At 38.2% G+C, this 24,658-nt stretch overlaps 2 protein-coding genes across 4 annotated transcripts in view; one reads left to right on the top strand and one right to left on the bottom strand.

Moving 5' to 3' along the window:
* dock1 (dedicator of cytokinesis 1) overlaps nucleotides 1-24,658 on the top strand; it is a 506,089-nt gene that overhangs the window by 234,512 nt on the left and 246,919 nt on the right. For all 3 annotated transcript variants that reach the window (XM_030163232.1, XM_030163231.1, XM_030163230.1), the window contains 2 exons: nucleotides 6,324-6,451; nucleotides 11,769-11,864. In XM_030163232.1, the coding sequence (XP_030019092.1) occupies nucleotides 6,324-6,451; nucleotides 11,769-11,864 (224 nt within the window). The remainder of the gene's footprint in view (nucleotides 1-6,323; nucleotides 6,452-11,768; nucleotides 11,865-24,658) is intronic.
* insyn2a (inhibitory synaptic factor 2A) overlaps nucleotides 21,563-24,658 on the bottom strand; it is a 52,453-nt gene continuing 49,357 nt past the window's right edge. Inside the window, exon 4 of the mRNA XM_030163233.1 lies at nucleotides 21,563-23,813. Coding sequence (XP_030019093.1) covers nucleotides 23,630-23,813 — 184 coding nt within the window. The 3' untranslated portion in view covers nucleotides 21,563-23,629. The remainder of the gene's footprint in view (nucleotides 23,814-24,658) is intronic.

Here is a 24,658-nt window from a genome sequence, read left to right as displayed (position 1 = left end):
AGCAAACCTACGATCGTCCAGCTCAACACACGAAGAAGTTGGTAACTTCCAGATCATTCTAAATCGGATATCAAAAATATCAACATGAAACCCGTCATTTGGTCCATTTGCTTATTTCGAACTTTTAATTTGTGTGTATAATAGAAAGAATGAAAAACAATTCGTGTTTTGATTTTTAATTTTTGATTTGTACACAAATAATGAAATGACGAGTAAGAGTTTTTTCGTTTTCCAATTGTGGATTCTCAGTTGAATATGAAAAGAACGAATGATACACGGATTATTGCATCCAACATACACAGTGATTTCACATTAATACTTTTCTTTGTAATATCATCTAAAATAGCACAGCCCACACTTTTCTGTATCTTGCCCATTCTGCTGTTTGCTTCTTGTCCTTGATTTGAATTTTATGTCACGTGGTGTCAAACAAGATATTGCACATGTAGTTTTTTTAAACTAAAGCCCGCAAATGTAAAATACTGGTTGGACTCCATTCAGTTCAGTGAGCATATTGTTTCTGAAGGGGTCAGTATAGTTCATACTATTCATTACGCTTTACTTCCTGCTGTTTATCTCACGGCCTTGAGCTGTATTGACTATTGGCACAGCCTTGTGTTTGTGTGTGGGTGCTTGGATGAGTAATGAAGTCGCATTGTATTTTTTTTCCCAGCTGATTGGCTTATTAAAGCTGTAACCTCTTACAAGTAGTGAGATTGTATTGATCGTAAACTCAAATCTATAGCTGCCTTTGCTTTTTAGAATCACAGTGTCTGTCCATATATGGCATTTGATAGAAAGATAATTATTATTTAAGGAGTATTATTATAGCCCCTCTGGACTGCATGAGTACTGAACATGATAAACAGATCTTTGCTTCTTTTCTTTGTTATTATGATGAAAATAAAAATACTTTGCTATTTAGTGTGAATGCTGCGAGGTGGTTTCAGGGTCCAAGCAGCAAAACAGCAGGAGCCCTATTGTTTATTTTTGTCTCATCATTGTTAGTCTTACTTTTGTCTGATAAAAGTGTTCATGCAGCATAAAACCTGGAAACACCAAAATGTGCTGCTGGTTTTGCAAATTCTGCGAAAAGCGAAATCCACTGACTTGTAATAATTATCTTTTTGCAAGTATCTTGAAAAACAGCTTTGCTCCATCAGTTTAATCCCTTAAGTCATCTGCTTTTTCGCTCCATTCATGTTCAGCTCTCAATGTCAAATTTTGTTAAATTTTTTTTTCTCCATTTTCTCAGAAACCATCTACAGAATTTTCAGATCTTAATGAAATTAATCATGAAAGCCATTTATCAAAAATCCCAATGGCATATTTTAATACAATTTGTAAAAACTCATGAATTTGTCAACGTGTCAGGATTTGGCTTAGTACTTTTAAAGGGTACCTGTAGTGAATTTTCATTGCTAGCTATTTTAAAAGATCATGCATAATACTAGCGGTATTATATGTGCTAAATTTATGGCTGCACAAAAAAACAAGCGCAAACTCATGCTTTCCACTCAATCTCGCTCAATGACTGCTGCTTGTTTACTTGAACTCGTCACCCAGAATGAACGATGGTATGTCACTTATGGCCGGCAATGGCTGCTCCCATAGGTTCTGTCCTTGTGCGTAATTCAGGTAATAACAAGGTCCAGTGTGGTGCATTTTTGATGATTGTTACTGAATTTGCACCTCATGCTTATAAGTAATACACAAAACACAATTATTGTCTTAAGCATGACTAGTACAGGTCCACTTTAACCTCTATGGAAGCCATGAATTTAAAGCTTATATCTTGGTTTATGTATCGACTGCATAGATCCATATTAAATTTGCATGGCTAATTTAGCATCCTGCTTTAGACGATGTACAACATTTTTGAATCATTTGTTTTTTTTAACGTATATTTTATTGTTTCATTTTTGAGATTTTACAACACAACTTTTAGAACATAGTGTCAGTTGTTGTCCTGCATATTGTCCACTTTTTCCATCGATCTTTGCATGTTGCTTGCTGTTGTATTATGATATAAGTAAGTCTCTCCATGTTGTGAATGTCTTCCACAATGTCTCTCCAGTTATTTAGGGTAGGGGGGTGGGGTGGGGGGGTCCTCTTTACACCATTTTCATGTGATGGCTTTTTTAGATGCTACCAAGAGGATTTTAATCAAATATTTATCCTTACTTGGTATGTCTTTTCCTGTTAAATGACCCAAATATAGCACAGAACATGCCCTTGGTAGTTTGTATCCCAGTAATAATTGATTTAAGAAGGCATGACTTAGAACAAATATTTACAGATTTAACATCTCAAAATGTTTTCTGCACATCCACTGGCCTGCGGTCATTTCACAACTCCATCATATGCAAATTCAATTATCATTGATATCTCCACAAGTCTTCGTTGAAACACCGCTAAAATTAATATTGCATTCTTTGTCAAATTTGAAGGGCATATTGTATATAGAGTATATTGTATATAACAGTAATAGAACACTGACAGCATCCATTTTGTGAGTGAGCCCTTTGGTTTTGCTGTCAAATCAATCATAGGTTCAGTTGAAACCCCACTGAAAATGAAAGCGGGTAATTTTGACCTACCCAAGGAAGCATGTGGTAGTAATAGAAAAACTACAATTTCATAATATTTATAAAAAGGGAAGTGAAAAATTAAAGTGGCATATTGTCAATAACATGTAGATTTAGAGGAATACCATGGAATATGAAAAAGTAACTTTGCAAAGAAATTGCCAGAAAACAACCTCACTGGGTCATTTTTTGCCCAAATATGCATCTAAGGCTACGTTCAGACTGCAGGCAAATGTGGCCCAATTCTGATTTTTTTTTTTGCCCATGTGGGACCTGTATCTGATCTGTTAAAGTCAGTTTGAACAGTGCAAATCTGATTTTTTCAAATCTGACCCAGGCCACTTTCATATGTGGTCCTAAATCCAATCGATATGTATCTGATATTTTGCAATATCAGTCTGAATGGCCAGGTCACATTTATCCAACCTCTACATCACTGAAATGCCTCAAACATCACAATTCTGCGTCCCAGGAGGAGGAGCGGTGGGAAAAACATACTTACTCCCATAAACACAGTTTGTGCCTGCGTGGTCACGTATTACATTGGGACCTCTTTTGCACATACTGGTCACCTCAGGGTCGCATTCAGTTGACACCCAAAACTGATAAAAGTCGCATTTAATGTGTAATATGAACAAGCACACACACACGCACACAAAAAAAAAACTGATTTCACCCAAAAATTAGAATTGTGCATTAAAACCTGCTGTTTGAACGTAGCCTAAGGGTTACGTATCTCCTTTGGTCCAGACTCCAGACGTTATCTGTTTACCATCACAGATGACGAAAGAAACCAGAAAATATTCAGATTTATGAAGCTGAAATCAGAGAATCAAAAGCATCACTCCATCTATTTATCTATTCCCCAAATATCGGTCTAAACAGCTCTAAATTCATATATGCAGTCTGCTTTCAAATGCTCATCGAGGTTGTCATATTTGTTTGTTATGACCTTGTGAAATTATTTAACTCTGCTCAGTCTTTGAGCAGCGGAAACTGTGAAATCCACTGCTCAGGGGATTTCGTCAATGGCTCAGTGTTCAGCTTTTTTTCCTCTCGGTCTAAAGGTGGAGGCTGAAAATGTTCCACTGCCTTCCTGTTCTGGTCTTAATGCTAAATCTTCCAGTTCTTCTCTATTTCATTATTGCAGATTCCACTTGTAATAACCACATTTCATTAACAATTAAATCAGAAATGAGCTTCCAAATGCTCGCAGTCTGCCCGGACCCTTATCGTCGCTGCTTGCGGCTCTCTTTTAATTTCTTTGTTTAGTTTGCTCTTCTCTTGAGGAGTAATCATTTCTATTGTGTGTTGTGTGGTGTAGTAAAGAGAAAACCCCTCAGCTCTTCAGAGATACTGTAATAATTTATCATCCTCTGTTCCTTCCTCTGTTTATCTCAGATCCTATATGTCCAGTCCTGAACTAAACAATCATTCTCTTTCTCGAATTCAACCAAAAAAAAAAATCCAGTTACTTGTCCTACCACCACTCCTGAACAGAAACCCATACATACACAAGTGCCACTAAGATTGAAATCTGAAGGTTTAATAAAAATATGATAATTTTGCTGCCCGGGCTTAGGTTTACCTTCCAATACTCTTGGCTTTGTGGCTTATCAGTGCCGTCCTCCATGTCCAATAACCAAACACATTTTCCTCCCTGGGCATATGTAAATTCAGTATTTGATGTTTGACACAACATCGGCCAAATTCCTCACACGGGTTTTATCTAATTAATAAAAAGTTGTGATGTTGGGAACCTAAGCAGAGATGGCATGGTAATATCCTCTGGGTAAGCGATGTGATATTCTGATATCCATGCACATATGTATGCAGTAAGTTCCTTGAATTTCATAGTTTTGCCCTTGTGCACGACCACAGTGGATCTGAAACGAAATAACCCAGACCTGATTGAAGTGTGGACTTAGAGTCACGGAAAAAATTATTAGACCATCAAAAGTAATCAAAAACAAAGGATATGCAATCAAGTACTAACTCCTGTGTGTATCATGTGACTAAAACAGACAGAAAAGAAAACATGGAATGCCTTAAAGTACTGTTTTTGTCAGTACAGTGCCATAGATAGTGATGTAAGAACTGAAGTGATTTTGGTTATTATCAAGAAAACCATGGAAAATGGATAGATATCAGCTCTGAAATTAAATTCTTATGAGCTATTTTTATTGTTATAATTGTGTTTGTCCAAACAAATGTACCTTTAGTTGTACCATGCATTAAAATGAACAAGAAACTGAAGAAAACAAGGGTGGTCTAATAATTTTTTCCGCGACTGTACATGGGTATGTGTAAATCCTGCATATCAAACATGTATCTAATTTTGCAGAAATGGGTCTGATGATATTAACAAGAATAACAATTACTTCCAAGAGACAAATGAAGGGTTATTTGATCGCAATAAAAGGCTGCATTTCAGTCATTTTCGTCCTGCTTTTCGTTTCAGTACAAATGCAGTCACTGACCCTCTTTGACTCACACAAGGGTGGTCTAATAATTTTTCCCCCGACTGTAAATTCAGCATTAATTCACAGGGGTTTAACTTGTAGAAATACTCAGAAATTCGAAGTTTCAACTTTTGTGTGTTATTTAAGGACGTTACAAGACTTTATTACTTTTGTGAAATTTTCCTTTTTCTTTTTTTTTATTATGCAAAAAAATCAAGGTCAGTGAAGTTACCACATTTGGTTCCTTACCCATAAGTGGCCTAAAAAAAAAAGAAAAGTGCTGTTCCAGACACCTGTCCACATCCACATGATCCCTTTGAACATCATTCCTTACATTAGTACCATTACTTCATGGTACCTAACAAAGCAGGTCCACTCACTGTTCAGGCAGAGGTGGACCTTACAGACCCTGGAGACCACATGGGACCTGAGATTGTTGACTAACTCTAACTGTTGCGGTCACTGTCTTGTCATGTATGTGGAAATGACCAAAACTGTATTAATTACTATATACTTAATTATATAATTCAGTAAAATAATAATAAAGTATTCTGATTAAAATCCACTGTGGTGATGTACGGAGGCGAAATAACTAAATTTGTGCAACTGTCCAAACATATCGCACTGACTCTATTTTCTTTCTTTCATTTATTCTCTTTTATTTAAAGCATAGAAGAAAATCCTATTACAGTCATTCTTCTCCAGGGAGAAAAAAAACAAAATCTGACAGAGAAACAAAACCATAGAAAAGAAAAAAAAAAAAAAAGCTTTTTGCTGTGTAATTTGGGCTCAGAGCAGCTTTTAAGGTTAAGGTTAGATTCTTTGTTTAAGGGCATCAGAAAATGAAGAGAAGATGTTGAAGCGACACCACTTTCAGCAGATTTACCACGCTTGTGTGAAGACGTCATAAGTTGAGACGTCGGGTCGTCAGGTTGTTTGCTAATTAATGTTCCTCCCACTTGACATTTGAGAGGAGGATTCTAATTGCCGGTTATCTAAAAATTACCATGAGACTTTGGTTCTGACAGCCGTACTGTTGCATTGTTATGTGTTTTAGGAGCTCTTGTCACTGTCATTTTAATTAATAAATTAATCGCGTACACTATTGTGATTGAATCCGCAGAGCTGTGTGTGGAAGTCATTAACAAGCTGCATGCATCTGGATGGAGAGTGTGCGTCGAGAGCATATGTTGCACTGCCTTGCGCTGTCTGTCATCTGCTTTACATTCTGAGTACAGTTACAGATGTGTTTGTTTGCTGGTGTTCCCCGCAGATTGCCGCGAGATCCTCCTGCCGCTCATGACGGACCAGCTGAAGTTCCACCTGGAGAAGCGAGAGGAACTGAAGGCTTGCTGCCAGCTGCTCAGTGACATCCTGGAGGTGCTCTACAGGAAAGATGTGGTGAGGAACTAAACTCTTGTGTGTTTTTGTTTCCCTGTGGAGCAAACACTGCAATGGAGCAGGGAGAAAGGAGGGAGGAGGGGATCCGGGCGTCCCTCTTTAACAAAAGCACACATTTTGAGTGTAGGCATTGTAAAGTTTTTAATTAATTTTATTGCTCCATGTATCCTAGGAGTACATCTTTATAGCAGTGTTAATTTACTAATGTGTACAGCTGTCCAGGGCGACTCATCGTGAATATGCTAAAAGAACATATTGACGAGCTCTGCTTCAACCCCGGACTTTTTACAGCCTCAGTATCAGGACATATATATTGGCACTTAAAGGAATTAAGGCTGCAATTCATAATAATTGTTTAATCTCTAAGTATTGCATATATTTGTGTGAGTACACTGTGAAAAGTTACATCATGCTTGAAACTTCTGCTTTCTCTCAAGACTCCTGCAGGGTCATAAAAGTCTCGAATGTACAAATCTGTATTTAATACCTTAAAAAAGTCTTTAAAAGGTATTAAACGAGTGATATTTTACTTTTTAAAATGGAATTATGCATTTTAAAACATTTCCCTGTGGTTTGTTAATACAACCAACATCTGAACATTTTATGTAATTGACAAGAGTAGGCATAGGTAATGTATTGTTGTGCTGTGTAAAATGTGTACCATTCATTAATGAAAACATGAGTGATCAGGCAAAACTTTTTTTAATTTTCAATGGGACTCAAAGTTTAAGGTATGTAAAAAAAAAAACAACCCACAACTATTAAATAAAACAAAAATTGGCAATATTTCACATATTTTGTAGTTGTACGTAAACACAGATGAAGTGGATATACGTACTAAAGCTGCAGCAACTGAATATTTTTTAACTGTTCTTTTTTTTTTTTTTTTTATTAATCTACTGACTAGCTGATTAATAATAATGTCCATATGTTGTTTGTAGTAACTAATGTCCATGACCTCTGTGGATGGAATATCGCAGCAAAGCAGATGTGTTTGGTCACATAGATATAAAGAGCAGAGTGTAAGAGGAACAGATGTTCATGAGAAAAGCTTTACAGTCAATCAAAAATTAGAGCAAAAACTAAAATCCCACACAATATTCTACCGCACCGCAGTCAGCTTTGATGATCGGACCCATTCACTGTGGCGTCATTTATGCCACACAATGCTTATGCAACATCACTATAAATGCCTCAACACTTACTTCCATCCAGACGTGCATTAATTTTTCACCATGATCTTGTACGGATGATGAGACAGTGGGATCGCTGCATAAAGTCGTCTCTAGATTTGCTCAATAACATCGATAAAAATGCATTTCTTAACAAAATAGGTCCGTTATAGAAAAGACATAAAGTTGTACATCCTTGATTTTAGCCCATGAAAAATTTTATAAAAATTAAGTGTTTATAACTTCTTACAGTATAAACTACCCTTACAGTCCCTTGCCATCTACTTTATTATCGTTATTACATGTATTTCTTCTTTCTTTACCAGCATCTCCATATTACTAGATGATTATATATATGACATTAATAGCTCACCCAAGAGGAAACACACATGACATATGACTGTTTCATCCCTGGTATGTGTCACATTACTGTACATTTCCGTCTGGGGCTGAATACGGAGCATCGATTCTTCAGTGGAGTCAACGTCACCTAAGCAGAAGCCTCAGACCTCACGCACACATTTCACATGCAAGCAGCAGCTTTACAAATGTGTTTCATCGCCTTCCATGGCCAGACTCCTGATGTCCTCCCTCAGGCCCACTCAGACTCCCCATGCCATTGATCTCGGCAACCCGGCCTCCCACACGCCACTCTGTGAGGGATTATCCACCTCTACCACCCGCCCTGCCTTCCGTACTGCTGTTTCTCTCTCTCATTTCACTACTTTCTCTTCCTGCTTTGCTATGTTCCTCACAAATTTCCTCTGTTCCTCAGTTCAAACACAAATGCCCACTTGTCCAGACAAATATGTGCACAGATTTGCCGACAGATATCATAGAAAATACCAGCAAATTGACCGACAAACACGTACTTAGTGAGAGTAAAGGTTTCATTTTCATTTAGATGATTCACATGGACATTATGCTTCATTGCACTACTTTACTTTAGTCTGTTTTATCGTTTTGTACAGTGTTCTTAGGTGTCCTGAAAGCCGCTGATAAATAAAATTTATTATTATTATTATTATTATTATTATTATTATTATTTACTTTGCCGCAGTATCTGGATACAGTCCTGTATATAACTATAAACTGAAAAGTGCCCTCTTTCATTGATAAGAAAAATAAATAAATTGCTCAGTAATTAATAAATGAACCTTTCATCAACAACAAATAATTTTTTATCTACTCAAACTAATTTTGAATAATATAAAATAGAAATGTTCTTAAAATGTTACCAAAGCTTAAACAAGATGATTGACAATAAAACTATTATATGAATGTATTTATTGTGTTTTATATTTCAACATTAAGTCTCTATTTATTTTGTATTCAGTACATGATGACTTAATGAACCCATAAAGACCCAAACATCCACTGGCAACCAAATTAATTTACTGATATAAAAATGTATTTAAAATCCTGTCAATCCATTTAAATATTTGGTGTAAAATGCAGTTTATCAGCTTTTTATGGTCATCAGATGTGACCCATTTGGACGTTCAGAGGCTTTGTAGTGAACGTAGAAATGCCACCATCTTCTATAATATTGATTCGCCAGTAAAACCCAAGGAATTTGACAAATGACAGTGGATGGAGATGCTTCTTTTATGTTCAATTAATGATAAATTTTACTGAAAAAGTCACTTTTTCATCCATTTTCTCCATTTTTGATATGATAACCCTCAACTTTAATTTGAACTTTTATGGAAAAATACCTTTTTTTCACTTAAGAATGTAAAATACTGAGCATAATATTAGAATAAATGGTGATAAATCACTTAAGAAAAGTAGAAAAAAATCATGTGGCAGCTGTCACAAAAGTAGCACTGGGACTTTATGGGTTAATTCTCATTATTTTTTTTGTATTCGGTACATGATGATTTATTTAATGTATTTTTCCAAAATAATTTCAAGTATCCCCTGGCCTTCTGCCAAGTACCCCTGGGGGTACGTGTACCCACTTTGGGAACCCCTGGGGTAAAGGTTAACTTTCATTTAGATGATTCATATGGGCATTATGTTTCATTGCACTACTTCACTTTCCTGCAGTATCTGGATACAGTCCTGGATTTTTCTCGCTCTGGGAATCACCAAAGATGTGCGTCACACTTGATGCCTTTGAAGGCAATATCAGAACTCCCCCCTCAGATTATCCTCCCCTGTGTGATTGTGTGAATTTATGTGTGTGTTACGTGTGCGCTCAGTATGTTAGAGCTGCAGCAAGAGCTATGTAAATTATTGAGAGCTCGGTCTGCTCAGAAGATTCCAACCACAGACAAGTACCAACTCACAACTGGGCAGGTCCGAGGAGAATCGTCCTACTTCTGACAACAGCGCAGAGGTGTCATGGGGTGCTTTCCCTTTCTAAAGTCACCCAAACCAAATGCATAAATCATTTTTGCTGCATCAGTCACATTTGACAGGTTTGTTGCTGCAAAATGCCTTCCAAAGTGTCTGAAGGATTGCAATTTTATGGCATCTCTTTGTACAGTGGTGACAAAGTTACCAATGCAAATGCTCAGCAGGATATCTCAGAAACTTTGCCTTTTGTAGGAGGTTCGGGCTAAAGATCAGTCAGTGCTTTTGTGTAGCTCCAGGTACAGGCTTTACTACTTCATTTACTCAGATTTTTTGTCACTGTGTCGCTTGAAATAAAGGAGGAAGACGCAGAAGTAGAAAGAAGTGTGTGCTTCTAGAATATGAACAAACAGGTTTGAGTATGTGCTTTTGAGTAAAATTACTGTGTTTTTTCTATTTCATGGCCTTTTCTTCATAACACAATGAAAGCTTCCTCTTTTCATTTAACCCTCAAAGACTCAGAGCAGAGTTTTGGACCTCTGTCTCTGTTGTTTTTATTCTGTTTTTTTATATTTTTATATTAGTTTGCATCAGGTGTTTTTGATCGAAGCTGAAGTTTCATCAAGTCCACATTTTGCATTTCTTTTTATCTGAGAAAGGATACTTTAATGATATTTAAATTATATTTTTCTGTTAACTCTTGACAGATTGTCATGATGTTCATATTGTTTTAAATTAAAAAGTTGAGGTTTTTAGCCTCCAAATAATTTTTTGTCCAAATCAAACTAAGTTTAATCTCTTTATCATGTTATTATTATGGATTTTCCGGGAATTTATTTAGATTCCATTTACTGACCATCCAAAAAGAATTATATTATCAGCTAAACAAATGCAAATAATGAAAGTCTTTTTTTTTTTTTAATGTAAATTATCTACATTCATTACTCGGCCCCTGAATGCTTAAATAAGACAAAAAGCAGAAAAAGTCCACTTTACCTGAGTTTACAAAGTCAATGGATATGATTAGAGCATTAACAGTTATTTGACAACAGGAGGAATGTTCAGTCTTGGCCATTGGGGGTTAATCTGTAATTCGCTCCATCACTAAACTGATAAAACTGATGCCCTAGAACAGGGGTGTCAAACTCAGTTCAGTTCAGGTGCCACATACAGCCCAATATGATCTAAAATGGGCCAGACCAGTAAAATTGTAACTGTGAAAAAAGTAAAATTACATGATGAACATGTTTCCAAACTAATTAACTACAAACTATCCTTTTAAAAAAATGTGAATAGCATGAAAAACCAGAAATTTCTGTAGAAAAATAAGTGCGATTTCAACAATATTATGCCTCAATTTATCATTTACACAACTTACACATCACAGTGGATCCACAAATACACAAAACAGGCAGAATATTGATAAAACTGTTCTTAAGACATTTCATTTTATTCATATTTGCTCAGGTTATTCTCATGTTCTTGTAATTTTTTATAATTGTCATTATTTATAGGTTATTATGATAGTATTTAACCGGTTCAACCCACTTGAGATTATATTGGTCTGAAACTGAACAAAAATAATTTCGACACTGAGGATTGTTTATGTCTTTGGTGTAAATTTTCATTTCACAAATTCATCCCATGAGCCGATTTGGACCCTCCTGCGGGCCGGTTTTGGCCCACGGGCCGCATGTTTGACACCCCTGCCCTAGACATATGGATTTCAGTCCTATTGTTAGACATTGTGTTGTAAGTTGATGTCTGTATTCTTGTTATGGAGCAGACTATCTACTTCCTCTCCTCTTTGGTCTGATTTTCATGGATGTCTTCATTTATTCCAGGGTCCGACTCAGTGGCATGTGCAGATTATCATGGAGAAACTCCTGAGGACGGTGAACAGGACAGTCATATCCATGGGCCGAGACTCTCCTCACATTGTAAGTCAACTGGTCCTTCCTACTAGAAAACAACCACCTCTGTCTGTTTGGCCAACCACCCATGCTGATATCACTGTTATTTTCTGTTTCTTCTGTGTGTTGATTTTGTTATTTGTTCCTCTTTTGTGCCGGGGAAACGAAGAAACCTTCATTATATCACAGTTTTTCATCATAATGTCTGCGAATGAGCACAAATTCAATCTTTGAAACGAATGAAGCGGTCTTCAAAATAACACATCTGCCTCTGCCAGCAGTAAAATTTCACCTTATTTGCCATTAACTGATATCAATCCACCAGGCTGTAACTGGCAGGTACCGACGCACAGTCGAAATATTTGTGCATCTCTGGTATCAACAGTTGATGAAAGCATTAGAGAAAGACACAGAAGAGAGTTTGAGGGTAATATGCACTGTGCATGAAGATGGTTTATAAATCAGTGCTTCTAATTTTTGCTATTTTTTGTTGTCTTGTGGTGAACCTCCTGTCTCTCCTGTGTTGCATCCGGGAGTAGGCAGGTTAATGTCCAAGCCAATTAATTCCTCATATTCACACATACCATCAGGGAATGGGCGAAATATCTCTGTGGAAATGCAAAACATTTGCACCAAATATTATTTTTCTTAAAACTGTAATTGATATTAGTGTGCATTAAAGGCGTACTAAGCTGTGACAGGGTTTCTGTGGGTCATTAAAAAGCATTAAAAGTCATTAAATAGATTTTGTGAAAATTAAGGCCTTAAATGGCATTAAAAAGCATTAAATTCAATGTCCAGAGGCATTAAAAAATGTAATACACTTAATGGAAAAAAGAACATTGTTGTTCAGGATATTTATTTTTATTAAATAAACATTTAATAATTATGATCGGAAGTATAGTGTGATGATTGACAGGCCTAACCCTTTAATTGAATATTGTTTACAGCCGGTACACGAAGTCACAACACCAGATGCTTGGAATACAATGTGTTGTGAGCGTGCTCAGGCTGTGGCGAAAGAGTGGAGGGAATATTAGCATACATTGGAAAAATGGGAAAAGTTTTAGCAGAAGTGATTGGAGGAGGAACTATTCAGAACCTGGTTAAAGCCTGTCGATGGTAAACTGTTGTGTGTATCTGCAGTTGGACATGGGCATTACATTTCTTTAAAGTGGCATTAAAAAGCATTAAACTAGATTTGCTGATACCTGCAGAAACCCTGATGTATCATATCGTATCGTATCATTTCATATCATATCAGGTGTTTACTCTGTGACCCCCTGTGCAGTATCTGAAGTTGAACTCAACTGTGAAAGTGTCTCCACAAACTCGTACTGAACTTAGACTACCTAAACTCTATTAGGTATGGCTGTTACAACATGAATCATACACACAAAGGCAGGCTCGACCCACGGGAGCATCGATTTTTGTCCCCACCGCAACACAAGTCCCCGTGGAGCCGTGTGCATTCGGGTTGGAGTCCTCACCAGGATAGAAGAAGGATTCCGCACACATACACACTCTAATTTGAGCCCTCTGTACCACAACAATCTAAACTCCCACAGGCACAGTGCAACTCCAATTTCATTCCAAAGCTATCATTAAAGGTAAAGTCTACCTTGGCAGAATGCTTTCACACACCCCCAATCTAAGAGCAGCTTTGATCTGCTCATATCTCCAGCCAGTTGTTTGTCTTCGGCACTCTGCATGTGTGCTTTGCGTTTGCCGTTACGTGTATTTAATTTACATGTGTGATTTGTTTGTGTAATCCGTGCCTTATTAGAACGTTTCTGATGTTTGGTGCTATATTCTAATCACCCGCCCGGGTCCCTCCCTCTGTTTCCATCCCCTTCCAAGTCTCCGAACTTGAGCTCACTGGCAATTAATGCACTTATCAGTCATCATATACAGTAAATATGCCACCAGCCTAAGGTATATGTATGCGTGGTAAAACCTTCATCCATTTTTATGAGTCCAAAGAGTGGAATTAATATCAACTCCCATAGCCTTGACTCATGAATACCAACTTCTGTTTTTTGTTTTTTTGTTTTTTTTTTGTTTTTGGACTCCACTCCGTTCCATTCTGCTGATACCAGTGTTTGCCTGTACTTTGGCTTGTGATGTGACTTTGAAAGTTTAGCTTGGCTAATATACATATGTAGTTTATTTTATGCGCAGTTTTATGATGAAAATGATTTCTCAGAGGGCACTTTACAGTACTTTTACAGCCATCTTTAACTCACAAAGACCCAGTGCTACTTTTGTGGCGGTTCTCAAATGGATTTTTCTCTCTATTTAAAGCTGCGTATGACTTTCCTCACCAGTTTTTCATCAGATCTGTAAAGCCCGAGTCATAGCCTAAGTATCACGAATCCATAAGTCTTTCTGTGATTACGCACCTCAATCTCTTCCCTCACAGTGAACAATTTCAAAGTGTACTCATAGTCATACACAGCTTTAACCTTTCTGAAGTGATCTATCACCATTTATTATAATATTATCTTTTCTGTTTTGAGTTTCTTCAATGAAAATCCGGTATTTTCCTGTATTTAATTTTCTGATCATGTAGATGTTCATAAAAGCTCAGATTATTGTTAATTGTCATAATATTAGAAACAGAGAAAAACGAAGAAAATGAGACTTTTTCAACAAAATTTATCATTAACTGAACATAAACCAAGTGTTTCTATCCACCGTCAATGATCGAACTCCATGGGTTTTACTGCAGAATCAATATTGTAGAACATGACGTGTTTCAACGTTCAGTACAGAGCCTCTGAGCATCCAAATGGGTCATATGTGATGACCATAAAAAGACGGCAAACTGTATTTTACACCAATTATTTACATGTATTGATAGGATGAGTGGATTAGAAATTATTAAACACTTTATATTGGTAGATGATTTTGGTTGCCAGTGGTTGGGTCTCTATGGGTTAACAGAACTAAATAATGAGAGATCTTTTTTTGTTTTTTAACTCATAAATTCGGGAAAGGCTCCCGCTTTTTCCCCGTCTTGGATTATTTATTGCGCACGTCGATATGTGTGCGCACAGCAGCTCATCTGTGAAGCAGCAGGAAACAACATCACCTGTTAAAATGGAAGCATATCTGTTTTTATTACCAGTCACTGAGCTGCACCAGCAGAGTGTGATTTAATAAAGCCAACAGTGTCCCGAGTTATCAGGCGCTAATCGTCCTCTGTGTGTGTTTGTTTTTATGTCACAGTGCTTCAGTACTCCTCCTTCGTCCCCTGTGTCCTGTTTTACTCTATCGCTTTCTTCCTCCCATCTTTGTTTTCCTTCTAAGTTGCAGTAGAGTGCATTTGGATTGCAGATTGTGTAGCCATACCCTCCTTTCCATCTCTACCTCTGTGTTAAGAAATCCTAGCAGTGAACCAAGTTAATCATGTACTTGGGGAGTCGTCCGTTGTGTAACAGATCACCAGTGTGCGTCGAACTGCATAATGTAAAGCTAATGAAGCTGTGAGTTGAGCAGAAGCCTCCCGTGGTGCCCCTTTACTTCTGGAGGGGGTCTAGGACTCCCACTTTGTACGACTCCCCCACTAGCTGTTGCCAAACACAGGGCAGCTCCTGCGCTGACCTGTGTGGCTTGTAGTCAGAGTTTTGAAAGGCTCAGGTTATGCACTGGCTTTGCGCTTCTCTTTTGCTCTGGGTTATTTTTTTCTCTTATTTAAAGATTATTTTTAGGCTTTTCTGCTTTTTCGATGGAGACAGGAGAGAGTAGGATGGAGAGGGGATGATGCATGGTTAAGACCTATGTTGGATTAAAAACTGGGTGTCTAGGACTGTTGAATATGGCGATTTACACCAATCATTCATAACATTATGACTGCTGACAAGCAAAGTGGTACTAAATTGGATCATGTCTTTACAATAGGGAGATAGAACATACTAATGAACATTTAGTCCTCAAATTGATATTAAAGGGTAAACTGGATATATTAGACACCAAGCGAACATATAGACCTCAAGGCTGATGAGGTAGAAACAGTAAAATGGTTGCATCATTGTAAATATTAACAGATCAGCCATAACATTCTGACAGGTAAAGTGATATTAATGTTGATGTACAAAAAAATGAACAAAAACCACAATATTACCCAAAAAAAGAACAAAATGGAAAAATATTAACAACAATAACCACAAACTGACCGAATGAAACAACAAATAAATATGAATATAACAGATTAAGATTAGAAAAGCACTTGGAGAGCGCAGACCTCTGCCAAGGCAGATCAGTGCCCCCCCTCACGATCGCCACCAAAATTTAATCATTTGTTCCTTGTGCCAGTATCAACATTTCCTGAAATTTTTATCCAAATCTGTCCATAACTTTTTGAGTTATCTTGTACACGGAGAGACAGACAGACATAGACAAACAAACCAACGCTGGCAAAAATATAACCTCCTTGGTGGAGGTAAATATAAACTCAACAAAAATAAAGTCAGTAGTCAACACAATGAACAAAATGGACAAAAATGAGCAATAAAATAAGCAAAATATCCAACAAAATGAGTGGTATCAATGTTGATGATCTCATTCCAATGGCGCCTGTCAGTGGGTGGATATAGTAGACACCAAGTGAACATGTAGACCTTGAAGTTGATGTGTTAGAAACAGCTATATGTTCAAGAGTAGGGATCGGAGTAACTTTGACAAGGGAGAAATTGGGGTCAAAGCAGCTCCAGATCTTGTTCATTCCCAGTGTAGAGTGTTTAGTACCTACCAAAAGTGTCTAAAGAACACCTGGATCTCAACCAGTCCAGCATCTATGTGAGCAGAACATTATTACCACCTGTCTAATGTTGGTGTAGGTTCCTCTTTTTCCACAAAAACAACTCTGAACCAAGACCTAGACTCCACCAGACCACTGAAGGTCTGCTGTGGTATCTGGATGAAGACGTTAGCCCCAGATCCTTGAAGTCCTGGAGATTGAGAAGTGGACCTCCATGGATTGGATTTATTTGTCCAACACCTCCAACAGATAATCATTTGTCAACAAAGTGAACAAAAATGGCCAAAAAAACTACCAAAAATGAACCAATACAAACCAAACTAATCAACAAAATTATTAAAAACTGTCAACACAACAAGCAAAATGGCCAAAAATGAACAAAAACTGACCAAAATATACAGTGAAATGAACAAAAAATAATTAAAAAGCCCATGATTGTCTACAAAATGGACAAAAATTAACAAGACTCCACCAGACTTCTGAAGGTGTGCTGTGGTATCTGGACCAAGACGTTGGCAGCAGATCCCTCAAGTCCTGGAAGTAGAGAAATGGAAGGGATTGGACTCGTTTATCCAACACCTCCAACAGATGCTCAAGTGTCCTGAGATTGGTACATCCTTCCTTAGTCCATTTTTGGTCGGTAATAACCACTGCAGACCAGGAACACCCAACAGGACCTGCAGTTATGGAGATGCTCTGTTCCAATCATCATGGTTACAATATGGACCTGGTCAAAGTCCCTCATTTTCTTACATTGCTCATTTTGCTTCTTTAGAACACATCAGTTTCAAGGACTAAATGCTCACTTGCTGCCTCATGTATCCAACCCAGTGAAAGGTGCTTTTATAATGAAATAATCCTGTCAGTGGTCCGTATATTATCACTGAACAGTGTATATTGTGTGGCCAAAAGTTTCATTTCATTACGGTGATATTTTTCATTATTTGGAGAGACCTTTGTATTCTTCTACATGGATCCAAGCAGGAAATTTGCATGAAAGTAATGCAAAAAAAAAAAAAAAACATGGGGGAGAAAGAAAATGATGCTGAATGGGGTGATTCTGAATGGCAGAAGTAAAAAGGAGAAGGCTGTCATGTGTTTGCAACTGCATATTAAAACTGTTTACCTTTTATGTGATATACAGTACTGTGCACCTTTAGCTTAGCTCTTTCTGTCTTTCTCATTTCTTCAGATACAAGACATACAGGAAATAGCCTTAAAAGACATAATAAACTGAACTAATTGGGCTATAGAGGTTATAGTTTCTATTTAATGTGACCTCTGACCCCATAACAAGAAGCAGCAAAAAACAAACATCTGTTGAATGAAACCTGGTATAAAACAGTACAAAGAGAGGTCACTATAAATACGACCACTTTGGTTTGTAGAAGCCGTGTTTTCCCTATCACTTTAGTTTTTACTGCTGTTCATACTTCCCATATATCCAGATTGGATTGGACAATGTTAGCGTGAGACTTTTACATAGGACTGTACCTTAAAGGAGTGATATTCGGTATTTTCAAACATTTCCCTGTGGTCTACATAAACTGTAAATGCTCTGCTTGGGTTGGAATTCTTCATTAATTCAACTCCACAGGTCCATCTTCAACCCTATTTCTGAGTAATGACACCAGAAAGGTCGTTTTGAGCGCTGGCCCTTTAAATGCAAATGAGCCACTTCACGCCCCACCCCCTCCAGGTTGTTGACTGTGCTACTCTATCCCGTTCAACCAATAACTGAACATTTTAGGTAATCGACTCGAGGTTTGGACATATTTTCAGTATGGACTACAACCTCTGCTGCTGATAAACAATTATGCCATACTCAGAAATGTTTGTCGGAAGTCTTGACCTTATATGTGCAAATGTCGTGATGTAACTAGTTATAGATGCAACAAATTAAAGCAGGAATTAAAACCGGTTGTAGAAATCCACTTGATTTTTGCCAAAATGAATATAAAGATAGCACCTGGAGGGTTCAAATTCCAACTTTTGGAACTATTAGGGTCCCCAAATGTACAGATAAAGGTACCAAAGACTAATAAAAGTGGGTTTAGCAAAGTATAACCCCTTTAATACTTCCCATTTTCATATAAAAAATGGTTACAAAACAAGAATAAACACAATCCTGTATGAGTACTTTTTTTCTGAATATATAAATCAAAATATAGACAGCAAACAGGCCTTTCTATGCAGCTGCTGGAGCAAGAATTCAGCCTTAGACCGTTGTATATTCTCTGCCAGGACACTCTGTTTTCCCTTCTTTTTCACTCAGACGGGGTTGTTTGGATCATGTATTGTGGATATGGAATTTGCCTGCTACTTTGTCTAAAAGGCTATCAACACTCATGAGGGCATCGTATGCAGGTGTCCTTTCTGCTCTATTATACTAAGTGCATCCATTTCAGCTCCCCCCCTGTGAAGAAACTAAAATGACGTTTTCTGCCTCCAGCCGCGGTTGCTGAATAATGTGAAAGCAGACCGGCCTCTCGTCTGGTTGATGAAACTGCTCTACCTGCGACCTCCTGCTGTCCTTATCAAAACTATCTACTTTGTATACATGTGCTGCTTTTATTGTCCCCCCTGACCTCTTGCTTTTGGCAGCTAATGCCTCTATAGCTAGCTAGCTACTGTACTTGACTGCCTGGACATTTCCTCTACAGTACTCGCATAATATTTACTGCAGAGTGTCCCTTTACGCAGTGGGAGTTAGAGGTCACATCACAGCCCCGTCTTTGTGAAAACACTGTGGCTATTTAAGTCAGATGCGATATATTACACAGTACTCGAGACCAAAGCTGCGTTTGAAGCTATATTTCCGAATCGTTATTTAATGATCAATAGGTTGGTGTGAATTTTTAACACCTTTGCGACTCCGTCAGTGCTCTTCCAAGTGTTGTATCGGTCTAATCAGAGCCTGGTTGTTGGTGCCTCTGGGTACTGCTGCCTACTCTGCAGGCAGATTGTGCGCCGCTGCTCACACATCACTGCAGCCAACCACCGACCTTGTTCTTCTGAGTGGCAGCCTCTTACATTTAGATTTATGCATTAACGTTCGACTCTGTCTCCCGCCTCTCTCTTCTCTTTCTCCTGGCGATGGTGGACACAGAATGTTGATGAGAATGATCACAGCGATGGCTTGAGGGTGTCAGTTTTGCTGCATGTTGTCACTGCAGTGCTATGCCTGTTAGGGACTAAGACACAGCATCTCCACACATTTGCATTGTTGGACATCCTAGCAGGTTGTATCTTTATATTCATGTCCACCCTCACACAAGTTGAGATGAGTCGCCGGGAATCCATTTACATTAGGATAGTAGCAGAAACATTTTGGCTGTCCCTGCTGAAATTACCAACTTCTACCACTCATGCCCTTGAATAACATTTCCTCTTTTTAAGCTTCTGAATGAGCCCTGCAGATGTACAAGGAGAGAGAACTGTAGCTGCAAAAAAAAAAAAAAAGAAACACCAGCTTTTCTTCTTTGCTCTTTTTAAAGTTTCAACCACACATAATTTTGGAGTTTTACAGAACCAAATCTCTGTGTTTTTGTTAGTCTGTCATGTTAGCTGCACTGACCTTTGCATATTCTGTTGCGTGTTGTCAGCCAAGACCCAAATGTCAGAAACTAATAATGCTGGAGAGGCTAGCTGCATTGTTGTGATGTCAGAAAGTAACTAATTGAACTTTTCATAGCTCTGGTTTTTGGTTTCACCCCTAACAAGTTGTGGTCATCTGGGCTGCAGTGCCTCATGGTTATTCTGTTGATTTTCCCTGCAGTGTGCAGAGGGAACGGAGTGTAGAGCTGCAGGGGGAAGGACTGGGTTTTATTGATTGACAGTATGGGGCTGACCAGCTATAGGGGCTGGAGCTTGTTCTTTGCTGCATGCACTCACTGACCGAATATATTGCAACGCCGCTGTTGCAATGACTTTTATCCATAATGGGATCCTCTCTTCATCTCTGGCTCTTTTACTCCTTTTATCTTCATCTGTCTCTGTCTGTTTCTCTACAAATATTTCTCACAGCATCTCCTTTTGTGTCTGTTTCTCTGCTGCCGACCAGACTGCAGCAGAGCTCTTACGGAAAAGGAGCATAGTGAGATATGGCACTGCATTATAATGCCTCAAACGTGTACTTATCACTCATTCGTCGTACCTCTTGCATCCTCAAACTTTGACTGAGCGTCTCCTTGTGTTTATTGACCCCTCAGCGCTGCATGAAAATGACGGCGACAAGCGTAGCCCTCCGTCGCATTCAAACAATGGTGGTTAAAGGGTGCACAAATGGAAGCTGTGAAGAAACTTTGGATGTCTTGTCTTTACCCACGGCCCTGCACTGCTAACATCCACCTCAGGGAAGCCCTGTGGATGTGACACAGCCGATTGGGCAGCGAGGGGGGGGTTTTACAAGAGGGCCGATGTAGCCCTGGAGCAACAGCAGCTCCCCAGGGCTTCGTGCATCCATGAGAGGATGACTCCACTGCTCTGAGCCGTTGTCCTCTCCAGCGCCGCCACCAGTTTTCCTCACCATCTCCTCCGACACTGGACTTTTCGCTTCTCAACACTATTCGAGTGAAAGAACACGAACAAAATTGCCCACAGTACTGCCTCCACTGCCGCTGCCTGGCTATGAAAAAGGAGGATGAGGGGCGATAACTCTAAGCTTCGGATCAAAACCAGGTTTCAAGAAAAAGACACCAGAACCCCTTTGCTACTCATCCCCTTGTTGTATTCTGGTCTCATCTTGTGCCATCCTACTGCTTCAAAGAGATGTAGGACTCATTTTAGGTTTATTTTCAACCTCACCTCCGGCTTTTCATCTCCTGAGAATGTCGCAGTGGTTATTTTGCATGCAGAAGAATGTAACCTTTGGCCCGAGTAAAATCAGAAAATAACTGAACAGCAGATGACATGCTGCTGTACTAATCCTGCCACCTTTAAAAGATATACCGTTTACTCCAGACTCTGTAGATTTCTCTTTTTATTTTTCATATTTTGCATATTAAATACCTTTTTTTTCTCTTTTCTTTAAAAAAACAGTATAAAATACACAGTATTGCACATAATAAATCAATTGCACTTCTTTAAGGTACAGATAAACATCTAGTTCTTTCTTGATGCTACAGTATAACTATTGAAAGAAACCGATCTGCATGTACAAGAGTGGAGGTGTGAATGTAGCCAACAGAAAGCAGTATGTTATTGGAGCTTGTGAAGGTCAGACCAGTGATATTTAATACTTCTTTAATGTACTATTGTGACAGTAGCTAGTAGAAGATTCTTTTTTTCTTATGCCCTTGTGCATCTCCTGTGTTTTGGGGCAGTGTTTTTGGCTTTGAAAGTGACTTCACTTTTATGCTTCTGCAAGCACTGCACTGTTTTCTCTTGAATATTGGCTGCTCTCCCACTCATTAAAATGGTATTAGCCCTATTTGATGCTATATAACATATCTATATATATAGAGTGAATCCAAATATTATTTTAGCTGTACATTGTCTTGAACCCTGCACGAAGACTTTAGATGGATTATTACTTTACAGTCGATTGATGAAAAGCAATGGGAACGGCTTTACAGTCTAAAATATGTGGGGGGAAAAGGAAAGAAAACAGCAACTTATCCTTTTTCTCCTCTTTAAAAATTGTTGTTGGAAAAGCTAGAAAAAATCCTGGAAAATCCAAGGGTTGTAAAAAGCATGCGAGGCGACACGCCTGCCACCCTGCACTGTAGAAGCCCTGGTCGTGGTCAGAAGTGGCACATTCAGGCTTAGTTTCAGTAGCTAAAGAAGTAGCTGATGCAGGAAACTGCAGAAATACAATCACAGCTACCTTCTGCTTCCCCTCACTTGCTCTGAGAACAGACCACATTTATTTCACTTGGTGTACTGACTGAAACAATAACTTTTTTTTTTTTTTTTAAATGGCCGGTGTGTTCTAGTTTGAGACTAATGAAGCAGGTTTGACTCCATTTTTTTCTTTACGGTATGCAGACAATATGGAGTGTGACGTCAGAACCGGAAAATGAAAAAGGAAGCGAAAATCAGAAATTATTCTCCTATTATTCTAAATACACAGCCCCCTTCACTGCAGCTCATTTTAAACATATTCCACTAAACCTTAAAGTGAATGTATATAGATATATTTATATATATTTAAATAGAAAAAAGTACATTGACGTCTACCTTTGCAAATGTTAATAAGAAAATAATTATTTATTCATTCTTGACTTCAAAGTCAGTTGATTCAAGGAGACATTTTAGTGATGATAGAAAGTTGACCATAGAAGTCCAATAAACATCTTTGACTTGTTTGTCCTTCAAGTCTCGTCCTTAAATATTATGAAAGTCTTCATTCTATCACGGTTAGTTGGTGATCTACACGTGTCAGTCAATAGTCAAAATAGTTCATTTTTTATTATTATTCTGGAGAAAATGTATCCTGAACAGTGTTAATTGTGCTTTGCGGTACGGTGATATGCTGTTGATGTAGACCTCAGAGCATTGTGGGTAAATCTCCAACCTCTCCTGGAGGCTGGCAGGAAAGACAAAGTCCCATCTGGTGAATAGAAATGTGACGGTCATCGAACAATTATCATAGAATAGGACCCCGTAGACGCGAGCTAGAAAAATATATGCAAATAGATTGAGGGAAATCAAATTTGTCTTCTCACCTTGCTGATATCCAAATATGTTGCCCTGGTGTAATTTCACACCCTGTTTGAAGAAATTAATTCAAAATAACTCTGAATCCATTTTTGGTAAGCGTGACATTTCGATTTTCTCATGGAATCCACATTTGTTTCCCATTAAACATCCTGTCATCTCTGAAAAGGAGTTCAGTATCCAGTGGTGCAGCTGTCCATCACAACTGGTCAACCAGGAAAAAAAAAAAAAAAAAAAAAAGAATTAGAAAATAAAAGCCACAGAGATGCGAGAAAAGATGGGTGATGGGTAAACAATCAGATATTTGACAAGGAGACGGATGCATAAATCCTGTGCACTGGTAGCGGCGGGATGCGTGGTCCTGCGGTTTTCAAAGGAACCAAAGTTTCCAGCGGGCGTGCTTCTTGGAGTCGGCTTTGGACTTGCGTTTCGGGGTGGAGGTGAAGGCCTCCTGGGAGTAAGGCAGGGGGGGGAAGTGGGTGTCGTCGGTAGGGCAAAGCCTCTTCATCAGTGGCTGCAGCTTGTCCTCCTGCTGCTTGAAGTCCAGCTCCACACTGCAGCAAAAAGAAAGAAAGACGCAAAATCAGCACCGTCGTGTTCGCTCATAAAGCCTCTTTTTACTGCAGCTGTGTGCTTTTACATCATTCCCCCTGAAGAAATGCCCGTCTATAAACCAGTACTCCCATACTGAAACAGGTTTTTGTTTGCTGGGATCATTCCTCCTTTTCATATTGGACTTTTACCATTCCTTTCTTTTAATAATCTTTTTTTGAGCAATGTAACAGTACACGTATAGAAGTTGACTAACAGTACATACACTATTGGTTACACTGCTTTAAACTACTGCTGCTACTACATTTGCACATTTTATACTACCTTAAATTTTTAAATCTTAGCCTTTCATACAATATATCTTGATTTTGTGCATAATTTTTGACGGCACACTTATATTTTTATACTTTTTAAAGATGTCTGTATCTATTGTATTGCTACTTGATATAAGTGCACTCTCACTGGCAGAGACCACCTGCAATTTCATTGCACAACTGGTGCAATGACAATGAAACCTATTCTATTCTATACATTACACATGTACGGGTATTGTGGCAAAAAATACAACACCAACAACTCTTTTGAATTAACATACCTACAGGAAGTTTGTAGCTTAAGTTGCCATTCCTGCTAAATTTAATGACTAAAGCATCTGCTGAATCAACAGTTTAAAGCCCATCAGAAACAATGATATGAGTTATTTAGGTTACATTCCAACTGCAGGTAAATGTGACCCAAATCTGATTATTTTTACCCATATGTGAACCATATCTATTTTTTTTTTAATTTATTTATTTATTTTTTTTAAGTAAGTACAAAAGTGACAAATATGTGATATACAAAAATG

Source organism: Sphaeramia orbicularis, chromosome 19 (assembly GCF_902148855.1).
Source record: "Sphaeramia orbicularis chromosome 19, fSphaOr1.1, whole genome shotgun sequence".
Taxonomy (NCBI): domain Eukaryota; kingdom Metazoa; phylum Chordata; class Actinopteri; order Kurtiformes; family Apogonidae; genus Sphaeramia; species Sphaeramia orbicularis.
The sequence above is the reverse complement of the archived record's forward strand: the minus strand, read 5'-3'. Positions and strand labels throughout refer to the sequence as shown.